Source organism: Acanthopagrus latus, chromosome 3, assembly GCF_904848185.1.
Source record: "Acanthopagrus latus isolate v.2019 chromosome 3, fAcaLat1.1, whole genome shotgun sequence".
NCBI classification, from domain to species: domain Eukaryota; kingdom Metazoa; phylum Chordata; class Actinopteri; order Spariformes; family Sparidae; genus Acanthopagrus; species Acanthopagrus latus.
This window is the reverse complement of record NC_051041.1, coordinates 14,935,672-14,947,949: the sequence shown is the minus strand read 5'-3', so window position 1 is coordinate 14,947,949 and position 12,278 is coordinate 14,935,672. Positions and strand designations below refer to the sequence as shown.

Genomic DNA, 12,278 nt, shown 5'->3' with positions numbered 1-12,278 from the left:
TCTGAAAAATTATTTTCAGATTATGAAGCTAAAAATGTTTGACGTATCCTCAGGGTGTTGGGGTTTGATGCTATCAAGTTCCTGTAGCTCACTCTCATATTTCTACACAAGAAACTAGAGGCAGGCAATACGGATAATAATCAGATATTTAACATTTTATCATATGTAGTAAAATTCTCTGGAAATTCATTATAATTTGCTGACAAAATCAGACTGACAAGTTTCTACCTGTAACTACAATCGCGCACCCCTAGTTTAACATTATGTACCTGTAACACACACTCTTTGCATAGCCAGTTCTAAAAAACACCCAGTTCCCAGTCAACAAACAGCAGAGGCGGCATCAACCAGCGTGATAAGCAATGTCCGTCTCACTGACACTGTTCGCATGAGTCACCTCTGTCCATGAGAAGCTGTAAAGATATCAGTCATCAGTCTACATCAGACGTCAGTCCAAAAGCTGAGGCATCAGCCCTTTTTGGTGTTAGCAGTTAGATAGCAAGACAGTCATACACTATTAAAATATATCTATCATTATGTCTGTGGTCATTTATGAGGCTACATTATCTAAGCAGCATCAGCAGGAAAATGCTGCTGTACTTTTTCTTCTTTTTCTGTTATGGAGATTTTTATGGTGACTGATCATCATTTCAGTGCCCTTGACAATATTCTTGAAAAGAAATTTAAATAAAAAACTTCTTGGCACAACAGAAAAGCTGGTTTTGTAACAGATGTGGCTCACACTCAGAAAACGTTTCAGGGTGAGCAGCTCACCCAGGGCAGGTCTTACAGTCAGTCAGCTGCAGCTGTTCTGGCAAATTTGGGACTGTAATTAAATCATAAGGTCACAAAAAATGATGAGGTGTTTACAGTGATGGAGGACCCATCTCAGGTTTGGAATCAGACACCAATGGCCGCGTACAAAGGTATGAAATAGAGCTCATGACAAATTGTATGCTCCAGAAAATGGTTGCCGATTAAAAAAAATGCTAAGTTTGTATTAAATGGACTGGAGAAGAAACAAAAGAAGGCTGTTCACTCAACACTCTATTTCAGCAAGCATAAATTAGTCTTCATCAGACTTCAGTGGTCAGATTGAGCTGTGGAATGATTTACTTAAGGAGGCAGTTCACAGATCACTTTTACTGGCCACATGTGAGCAGATTGTAACGTGACGTGATTAATGACAGCTTCTCCGTCTCTCTTGGTCGCCTAAACAAGACTGTGGATGATTCGTTTAAGTTACTTAAAGCAGCTCCACTGTGGATTTCTTTGTGAAGAACATTTTTGAGTAGCTTGGCATTGCTAACAGTGAAAACAGAACAATAGTAGATTAGATTTGTTACCAGCACAACACAGAAGTTCCACAGGGCTTCTTTCAAAATGTTTCAAATTAGATGGATCCTTTGGGCGACATCGCAGGTCCTTGTGGCTGAAATCACACGTAAAATGCATGTGCCTTAGTTGTTACATTACTAAGTATTAACCATGATACAGAGTTTGGAACGTGTGGCCAGAGGTTTAAATCCGCCTGCACTGTGCACCAAGTAGAAATAAGTCCCTAAACACCAGCTCTGGCAGGTACTGTGAAAATCTCACAAACTCCTTTACAGTGTGACTTGTGTAACAACTAATTCCAAATGACTTCAATTTTGTCCGAGTTAAACAGAGTACAGTTAAGTATGACACATGTAGAACGATCTGAGAAGCCCAACACGTCGCTGACTGAAAGACGGATTGGCTGCTCATTGATCTTTATCAGGTTTGTAGATAGACAGGGTCCGGGCTGATGGGTCGGTGGCGTTGATCCAACGGGGCATCCAGTAATGGGAGAGCCACTCGGCTCGGCCCGGGTAGTGCTTCTCAAACACCTGTCTGAAGTAGTAGGCCTCTTTGGAGCACGGAGGGTTGTGAGGGAACGTCTTGTGAGCCCTCTCCATCTGGTCATCGTTCACCTGAGAAGAGATTCACGGGGCAGGTCAGACACAGGGGGACTGTTACTGTCTTCCTCCAAATATACTGGAAAACATGTTGGACAGAAAAAAAAACTTTGCTCCATTTGCCAGCTGTTCTCACTGCTAAATCAGTTAAATCACTTACAGATCATAAACGAAGAAAAAGGATTATTGGGGTAATTTGTAATAATTCAATTTCCAGTGAAGCTTAGTGTTTCAGTGGATTGATGTTGTTTTAGATAATAAGGTTTATTCCTATATCCTGCCTCCATCACATATCTTTGTCACAAGTGTTAATGTAATAACCACATGTGAGGGATCATGGCAAAAAAATGTGTGCATATCAGCCAATAAATTAAATACTGGATTTTGTTTTTTAACCCCAAATATCAGTATCGGCACCAAAAATCAAGTCAGGCTGTAACACTGTAACGCTGTGTTAACCCACAGGCCAAATCTACCTCTGGCTCAATACCAGCACTTGAGAACTTGCACACTATACACACTATACACTTAAAGGCAGGTACACACTACAGGATAATTGGGGTGATTTTTGTCCCGATTGTCCCCTTACAATCAAAGCCAGCAAAGGCCCGATTATCTTATGTTTGCAAAGGACATCGTGTCTGATTTTCCAGTGGTGTGAGGTGTGTTAAGAGTGATTTTGTATGGTCAGATCCGCTCGGAAGGCGTCAGAAGGAGAGATCGTAAATAATGAACATGTTTAATATTTGCGACTAGAAATCCTGTAGTTTGTTGGGTGTTCCGAGCGGAGCAGAGCACGCACAGCGTGTGATGTCATGTGTACCGGACCAACAGCCAATCAAGACACCAGGCTGTGTTTCTCCGTCAGCCTTTTATTTACCTGTTGCTATGGTGACTCGCAGTACCAGGGGCAGAGCGCTCAGTGCTGCTCTCAAAGCTATCTGTAATACCTGTGACAATTTTTACTCACCTCCAACTCGCGCTGTAACGCATACAGCTCACACTCTCGCCATTTCCCTGACTTTTTCCATAGTCGTTTTGTTTTGGTTTTGGTTTTCTTAGCCAGTAATGGGCCTAAAACAGCCACCACTGCATCTTCCGGTTCATCCGCCATGTTTGTTTACACTAAAGTCACATTTGACCATGCAAGATTTGTAATATTGAGCGTGAAGAACCTGATACCCTGCTGAAGAATCGGTCAGTGTGTGGTGTGCACTACGGAGAACACCGCACACTATAAGATCAGCAGAGAGAGATCTTGTGCGATCTGTCTGGCTTGGGACGATGGTTCAAGAAACCTAAATTTATAACAGTAAGACATACTGTACCATAGAGTCTAGATGCTCCTGCAGGTGTGTGTACCAGGACTTCTTCACAGACATCATGCCATCACTGAAGGCCTCTTTACGCCTCCACAGGATCTCATCAGGGATCAAATTGAGACCTTTGAAAGAGTCCCTCAGGAGATACTTCTCCACCTCATGCTGCTTACACAGGAAACACAACACTATCGTTAAAAGGCAGCCTACATGTCTCAGACAGTGAAATAACACTGGCTCATGTGCTCGGACAACAAAGCAGCTGTACAGATCAACTGACCCTGGGAATCCTCATCTCCTCGGGCAGAGAGAGGTAGTATGCTGTCAGTCTGTGGTCCAGGAAAGGCACTCTGAGCTCCAGACTGAGAGAAAGAAAAGTCGAGACAAACAAATAAAAAATGCAGCCCTCGATTTATCGGATGATCTAGTTCCATTAGCATCATTCATCACTGGTCATCACTGGGGTACTTTTATTTCAGTTCATTTACTTTGTATGTCCTCACTGGTTTGGTGGTTTTCATCCCCGCAGATATTCAGGCTCATTATTTAAGTAATCACATTTTGCCCTAATTATAATGCATTATTCATTTTAATGTCGAGGCTCTTCAATCACGTTGCTGTCGACCACTTAATCTCATTCCTCTCACGAAGGAGTTACCTTTGAGTGGTTAAATTAAAGATGAGATCTAAAACCTTTCAGGCATTTCATCAAGGCGACTGAAAAAAACATTCCCTAAAAAGCTGTTGCATAGTACTAATTAGTGCAAATACTATGCCAGTACTTTATGTCAGCGCTTTTCTTCCCAATAAGTTAACTGACTTGCTTCATAAAAGTGAGAAAACAGAAAGCACACTGATGGAACATGTTGGCAGGACAGATATTTTCTTTCAAACACTTGAAAATTCAATTCAGTTCCACAGCTGCCACCAGCCTGCAAACAGACATTATTCTACGATTCAATCAATTAATTTTCAAATAACAGGAGGTAAGGTGTTACCCATGTGCAGCCGTGGTGCGGTCAGCACGGAGGACATCAAACAGGTAGAGCTCCTTCAACAGTCGAACACTGTCCTCTGCTGCTGCTTTGGGAGTTGGAGCCTGAGGGAAGAGAACAGCGCTGTAGCACCTACACATACATGTCATCTCAGACACTTTCAAACAAGCACCTACACTCCTACACAAACATATGCAGCCTCTGTGTCAAACACAACACAAACTGTGCCGCAGAAGTCGTGCGGAAAGTCTCCTCTCAGCACCCAGCGGGGCTCAGCTGTGATCCCCCTCTCCCTGACCTGAGGTTTTTTCGTGCTCTCTAAAAAGACACTGTCACTGCTGAAAAGGTAACTATGGTTACTGGGTCCTTATTTGATGCTCCAAAATCAAAACAAGGTCTGAGTAAGGGTGAAGGCCCAGGGGGGTCAAGGTAGTTCAATGCGCGGGAAAACTAGAGCCTGACTGAGATTCGGTAAAGTTCAACTACATTTGTTGGCTTCCTGACACAGACTTGTTTCTTCAGCACTGTCCACATGTTCTCGATGGAGTTCAAGTCACGATGTGAGGAAGGTCAGAAAAGTAATAATTTCAGCCACTAGAGGTCAGCAAACACAATGTTTTCACCCACTGTTAACTGACCCTGCTGTTCTATATGCCAGAAGCATACTCCCCTCAGGGAGTTCAGTTGGTCACATGGTGCCGCTTAATGTTACATGCTCCATATTCTTTTTCCTAGTTTGCTCAGTGGTCTCTACGCCACTGAATTAAATGAGGAGTTCCATAACTTTGACTGAGTTGCTTCCATGTGGAACCCCCCCCCCCGAAAAAAATGGTCCAGACGGTCCTGTGTCTAAAATAAATGTATGGTGTTTCTCCTGTTGCTGAACATAATATATACTAATCACCTCAGTATACCACAATATATAATCTAATACATATCAACACATAATGTCACATGCCAAATGTGTTTGCTTTGCAAGACAAAAAAGCTATAAATTACTAAAACATTATTGTGACTCAGTAGTAGTGACTGATCTCTGGAGGACTTGCCTTGTGGAAGTAAATGTATCCCTGAGTCAGCTCATCAGCACCCTCTCCAGAGAAGATCACCACACTGTCTGACTTCTCCCTTATGTACTTTGCAACCAAGTACATCCCTACAGTGGAAGGAACAGAGATAAGAGCCTGATTACAAAGCCACGGCACACAAAGTTGTCAAGTCACAATAGCGCATATAGAAATACTTTGAAAGATGGCCACAATTATTTAGGATGATTGAGCTGTGTTGATGATTATCACTCAAAGCGAGCAGTTTGTGCTCACACTGGTCACAAAGGGTTTTACCTTACCATCAGCAATGTCATGGAGAAATACCAAATATTAGAATAACCAAAGCAAAGTTCTGGGGTAACATGCCCCGGCACCCCCCCTACAGAGTCTTCAATGCTGATGAAGATGACTCAGGCAGAAATCTTCACAGACAGGGGTAATATTTCAAAGCTTTTTTCACCTTATATTTATGCTATAAAAAAGGCCTAGTTGTTTGAAGACTTTCAATGCAGGAATGTTTTATATTACATCTTTAATTCATCATACTTTATTTATTAATATATATGTGGGATATTTATACGTAAATATCCCACATATTGGTGAGCTTCCAACCCAACCAAATGCCTAATTTTGCCACTGCAACACCCCCTCCACCCACGCTACGCTCCCAATCGGCTGGCTCTGAGGGTTAGACGGATTTGCCCCCCACCCATCTCTCTTACCGTTTAACTAATCTCCCTGGATTCCACAACCCAGTCAGGAGGAAGAGGAATGCCATGATGCAGCATACTCAGACACATTTTTGTCACATCAGTGAGCTGATCAATCAGGGTGGCATTCAAACTTTCAGAAACAGAAATATGGACTTATTCAACTACATTTCAATAGTATACTGTATTTTGGATCAGTGGTGTGCATGGATTCCAACAGACAAAGCTGTGAACTGTTAATGTATGAAATTCATTGCATGCACCGAATCAGTTTCTGTTTCTTTGTTCTAACATGAATTCATGAGTAATGTAAATCTTTTTTTAAAGTGACAAAAATGGTAATTTTAAAAGAATCAATGCAAAATGGCAACACATTCAGAGAGCTAATTAGAGCTCCTATCAGTGTAATTTCTAACTTCCAAATAAAGGGTCAGAAAAAATGTTACGGTAGTCTCAATAACTCAGATTATGTCACTTGGTATACATAAATTTCATGTGCCTAACAGCCTAAATACCAGTTACCTGTTTGTTAAGCACACCTGTGCACTCTAACACAACAGCCCTGCAATAACTCCTATATTTGTCAAGTTATGTAACTACTGTAACTACTGTAAAAATCGACAGCTCAGTCAAGCTGTCGATTTTTACAGTAGTTACAAATGAAATTCTGCTGCATTGCATAACATTTTTTATATTCTGTTGATGATACTTTAACTATTCTAATATTTGCATGGTTAAAAAAGCTATTTAGTCTGATTTCCATGCAACCAATTCTAATTCAGCATGTTTTGTTATTTTTTACCAAAGATACTGAACATATCTGTAGGACAGACTAAAAATGGTTTATTCCATCTAACAGATGCACCTTGTTTTTTTCTCCTTACTTAGCTAAAGGCAACAGGATGGATTTGGTACGGTATATCATCATCAAATAATTTCTTTTTCCATTATGTTGTACATTGTGCTAATTGCATCTTGTTTACTGCAAACTGTTACTTCCTTAGTTCATTACAGCAAATGACTTTGTACTCAAATTGCTGTCTACAAAAAGAACATTCAATTGCCACTCCTCAGCTGGCCTAACTGAGGTATGGAAGACATGCGACAACCTTCATCTTTCAATCCAATTTTGTAAATTTGCTGCACCCCCCACTCACCGACAGAGGCACGTATGGTGGTGATATCATAGGTCTCCAGGTGAAAGATGACTTCTTTTACAGCTTGGATGCCTTCTTCCACAGTGAAGTTAACCTCGTGGTGTTCACTGCCGATGTGAGCTGCAACCTGACAAATACAAGCCAGCAGACTATAAATAAAAAAAAACAAGCTGATGTTTTGAAACCGTTAAACTTACTGAAAGGAGAAACATATGGCAAGAACTGACCTTGCGAGCAGCGATTATGTCTGGACTGTCCTCCGACCCAATTGAAAATGTCTGAATAGGATACTGCAACTTCTCCTCCTTGGCCAGTTTCACCAGCGTAGCAGCAACCAAACTGGAGTCCAGACCACCTGAAGATCATGAACGCAAACCAGATTAATGGTCACCTGTTTCATCAATAACGCTGTCCAGAAAATAACTACATTCAGGCTACACTTTCAAATAGGTATAAGGTTCATCATCAAAACAGGGTTGTATGATGAAATGCTAGTAGTAGTAACTTAAAGTAAGTAAAATTACAAATTGATGAATAAATAAGGTTGTCTGAAGGTATACTTTACCCAAGGCCAAGTGTCAGGAAGGGTGTATTAAAGCCAAAGTACAGCGGAAAGTAACAAGAAATTAACTAAAATGGTTGATTTGATTCTTTATATGATATTTATTGTCTCACAAGGCTATACATGTTTTTTTTGTTTGTTTATTTTATGAATGCTTATATTGTTTTCCATGTATCAATGTAAGTTCATAAAAAGCATAAGTTTTACATCTTTACATGTTTCTTCCCATCACTGTTAAAACACAGAAAAAGAGGCTACCTCAGTTCATAGATGGCAGAATTCAGTTTACCTGACAGAAGACAGCCAATTCTCCTGTGAGCCATGAGACGTTTCCTTACAGCATTCTCAAACAGGGTTTTGATGTTCGCTTTCACAGTTTCCTCCTCAAAACCTATGGGCACATCAGAATGTTTACACAAAATGCTAACCAAATGACTAAATTAACACAAGTTAATTGTTAAGAGACTCGTACTTGTAGGCAGCGTCTCCACAGTGTCATAGATGCTATGAGCAGGCTCTTTTGTGCAGCAGTGAAATTGCTCCATTTGAATGGACTGAACTTTGCCATTCTGCTTCAAATCAAAGACTTCAAAGTGTCCAGGGAGGAAGGGGATGATGTTGGCAGGGGTGTCCATTGCGTGAGTAAGGTCTGTAAGGCCTTCAATCACAATAACAAGTCAAGCAATGCTAAAAAGCTGTAAAACACAAGAGTATAAAAGATTCAAAGAGGGGTAATAAATTATCCCATTACCTTTGGCTTCTGAGCATACTGCAAGGAATCCATCGTCTGTGAGGAATTTGAACAAAGGCCGGATGCCATACGTGTCCCTACCCAGAAAGACTTTTCTGTTAATGGTGTCCAGCAGAACAAAAGCAAAGACACCATCCAAGAGGGAAGCCATCTTCTGGATGCCAAAGCGGTCATACAGATGGAGCAGAATCTCACCATCAACTTTAGTCTGGTGATCAAACTCAAACTGCTTCTTCAGCTGAAAAGAAATTGGAGAAATGGCACAAACAGGGTTATTTTAAACAGCAACCTCCCATGCTGAAAAGCTTAGATGAAGTAGAAATGGCAAATACTGCAGTTCCTCCAATGGCCACCTGAGTTTGGCAAAATGTGTCACCTGTTTTTTAAGTAGACTTGGCAGTATCCAGCACGTTATCCTAAATTCCAAGCACTTTTCAAACCTTGAAAACACTACATTAAAGCAACTGTACATACCCTGCTATTACTCAGCTTGTGATGAGTAACAAAGAACATCACCTGACAACCTGACTGTCAGCTGGATCCTTACCGTTAGATGGTTGTAAATCTCTCCATTGTAGCAGAGCCACAAGAATGGAAACTTCTTGATGCGCAAAGGCTGCATGCCATACAGCTGGTCCACGATAGCCAGGCGGTGGAAGCCAAAGCAGCAGTTGGTGAAGCCGTTGACATTCTCGAAGCGGAAGGCATCAGGGCCCCTGTGAGCAATCTTCATGGCACTAGTGCACTGAACTGACAGGCACTCATCACTCCCAAATAATGCCCAGATACCACACATTTCACAGCTGATGAAAATGGAAAGAAAACAGTGACAGACATATACAGAGTTGATTAATAATCACTTTATAAGTAGGACAGCACACCCATCAGTGAATAGCATGATGTTATATACTGGATGGCAGAGGTTTGTAGTCAGCCGGTAAAAGAAACAAAGAACAAGAGGAGGGCCATTTAACGCAGTAGGCTTGACCATAACTTGAAGCAAGTTTTTGTCTGGCCAAGCGTTTAATTATTACAATTAAAGTCTGATTCTGTGGGAAACACTATGATTGTATCATCTGTGAAAACATTATATATATATGGTTCCTAAACTGTTTAAAAGTTTTCTTAGAAAAACTTGGAGAGTAAAAAAAAGTTTGATGGTAAAAAATGTCTTAAACTGCTGTAAACCAAATTAGAATGTCAAGATGCATACACTGTAAAGACACCGATACCAAAGAACTATTGTGAGTGCACAGCCACATGTAGCTCAGGAGATAGAGCGGCTCGTCCCCTGCTCCTGATGAGCCTGTCGGCCCCTTGCATGGCAGCCTCTGTCATCAGTATATGAAAGTGTGTGTGAATTGGTGAATGTGACGAGTGTTTTTAAGTGTTCTGATTGGTCAGTAGACTTGAAAAGCACCATATAAATACAATACCATTTACAGGAGGGGTTATGCAACACCGAGTGTTCAGTGGTGTGGTTGTTTTCACCTGTTCTGCAGGCAATGAATTACAGTGGATCACTTACATATTGTGCATAGAAAGAACTACTTCATTGCCGACAGAAGGAGGGTTCATGTGTCCCAGGAAAAGAAAGGAGTGGTTGTGTACTCATGTGGGGCACATTACTATTACATAACACACAGAGAAAAACTGGGGTGGGAACCTGGAACCTGACCTCAGAGAAATTCCCACTTTCCCTGAAGACAGCAGATTTTATCTACCTCCCAAACGAATGAAAGACAGTTTCAGAAGAGATCTGTGGCTTCAGGCCAGCTGCAGACCAGATGAAAATTATAAACCATGACAGTCGGCCAATCAGCAGGTGTCTGTGTCAAACGCCTCATCACAGGTCAGTTAATGGTGTTACTGAGTGAATGACATGTGCGCCGATTGTGCCTGTGGACTAAATGGCCTTTTGTGAGGTTGTAACTACAGTTTTTACTGCGAAAAAATAATGCCCCACTTTAAAACACCAGCTTCTAGAATGGAGTTTGGTTTACGAGTCTGTCCCCTCGATGGACCGCCAGCAGCTGAGAATATTTTAGTGTTATTAATACACATAAATTGAGCCAGCCTGCTTTCAAATAATACACTTTGCAAACCGCATAAAGTAATGTTGGAAGTGGGGGTAAACCACCACTTTTTCGGTTTCGCCCTGGGCGTCATGCCAGTTAGGACCCAGTGATTAACTTTGCAATGAAAATGTGTTCATTACTGGTGCACAACAACAAATCTTAACACATGCATATGAGCCTCAACGTAATTTAAAATACAAGACCTACTTTTTTTGCTCATAGGAAACAAAAGGTTTTCAGGTGCAGACTTTCATTACGGTTATGGTTTAAATGTGGTCCGTTCTCTTGTGTCAGGGACATCAAACGCCAAACTCCATTTAAATTCCTACTATGTTTAGCTATGGGCACAAACGTGGACAGCTAGCGGCAGGCTAACGGACTTGTGCAGAGACCATAGCAGCACCTAATTCAATATAATGTAAGCCAGGTTCATCCTTTGTGTTATGCCCTCCTCATGGTGTGTCCGGAGCGGGTGCACGGGGGCAATTTGCCATGAACCCTGCCAGAATTACTCTCAGCTAAAAGTCTGCTTGGTGGCTCATGTGTCAGCCGAATTTTCAGAAAACACCCTGCTTATTCGGTATTGTCAAAAGTCACGCTCTATGTGGTGTACACTTTTTTTAACAGCCTATTAAGGACAATTTTCAAACTACGGAGTTTTTGGATGAGAATTCGTTTAAAAACTCCGCAGCAGTGGACGTCATTATTCCTCACCACCGCGTGACAACGTAAATAGAATGTGAATAGATGAACAAAGCCCACATTTGTTGCTAGCAGAGTCACTTACCTTGCTCTTTGTTATTATTTCCGTGCTGATGACAAGTGGAATGGTGATGGCACTTGACTGTAGTACTGAGCCCAATCGGTAACCGGAAGTACTGCCTGCTTCTTCACAACAAGAGCGTCCTAATCTATATAGCACCCATGTGGGCTACCGTGAGAGCGAAGCAACATTTTATTTTGAAGCTTACATATAAGCTGTTATTTTACTCTTTTTTTTTTCAACTTGACAGTTCACATCCGTCTGCAAATTCATGGATTGTTGCATCACCTATACATGTGGTCTGTCGTCGTGTGGTATCCTCGGGGCCGGACGCAGGACCTCAGAAATACCGAGGTCCATAATTGAATTTTGCTATGTAGTAAGTAGAGGGTACTAGAAATGGCCCACTCCATGCTACGAGGGTGCTTCCTGTGGCATTTCCCTCTGGAAGAAATATTGGGAAAAAAATTACCTCTTAAATGATGAAATCTTGAAGAAAAAAATTTGCAGAACTAATTGAAAAATTTTGAAAAATGTATTTATCACATCATAGCATTTTACAATACTATGACGGAGTATTAGGGCCAGAAATAAATAAATACATAAATAAATAAATAAATACATTTTGGGAAATTAGGAGAATAAAGTCGTAATATTGCAAGAATAAAGTCATATTACCAGAATAAAGTCGTAATCATACGGGAATAAAGTCGTAATATTAAGATAAAAAAAAAAGTCATAATGTTACGAGAATAAAGTCGTAATATTGCGTGAAAAAAAGTCGTAATGTTACGGGAAGAAAGTCGCAATAATACGAGAATAATATAATAATAATACAAGAAAAAGGTCAACCAAACAGCAGCCTCAGCCTGAGCCGCTGTTTGTCTTGGTCGTCAACAGGTATTAACAAGATAATTGAGATAAAACAATTAATCCGCCGAATTCCATTTCACA

At 41.0% G+C, this 12,278-nt stretch overlaps 1 protein-coding gene across 2 annotated transcripts; it reads right to left on the bottom strand.

The window, feature by feature from the left end:
• Positions 1 to 128: 128 nt before the first annotated feature.
• asns (asparagine synthetase) lies at positions 129 to 11,433 on the bottom strand. Of its 2 annotated transcripts, none has more exons than XM_037092354.1 (12): positions 11,349 to 11,433; positions 9,031 to 9,286; positions 8,484 to 8,721; positions 8,205 to 8,390; positions 8,022 to 8,123; positions 7,398 to 7,525; positions 7,171 to 7,297; positions 5,304 to 5,410; positions 4,258 to 4,358; positions 3,540 to 3,621; positions 3,269 to 3,424; positions 129 to 1,955 (listed from the first exon to the last, which is right to left on the bottom strand). In XM_037092354.1, the coding sequence occupies exons 2-12, from the start codon at positions 9,277 to 9,279 to the stop codon at positions 1,746 to 1,748; spliced, it is 1,686 nt and encodes a 561-aa protein (XP_036948249.1). In that variant the 5' UTR covers positions 9,280 to 9,286; positions 11,349 to 11,433; the 3' UTR covers positions 129 to 1,745. The 2 variants fall into 2 exon arrangements, with proteins under 2 accessions (XP_036948249.1, XP_036948250.1); XM_037092355.1 differs by lacking the exon at positions 11,349 to 11,433 and adding an exon at positions 10,769 to 11,310.
• Between the last annotated feature and the right edge of the window lie 845 nt (positions 11,434 to 12,278).

Coding starts and splice junctions, on each gene's coding strand:
- asns (XM_037092354.1), bottom strand. CDS start 9,279: ATGTGTGGTATCTGGGCATTATTTGGGAGTGATGAGTGCCTGTCAGTT. Junction 3,622..4,257: donor CGCACCACGGCTGCACATGG/GTAACACCTTAC, acceptor TCTTTCTCTCAG/TCTGGAGCTCAGAGTGCCTT. Junction 1,956..3,268: donor AGGAGCATCTAGACTCTATG/GTACAGTATGTC, acceptor ATCTCTTCTCAG/GTGAACGATGACCAGATGGA.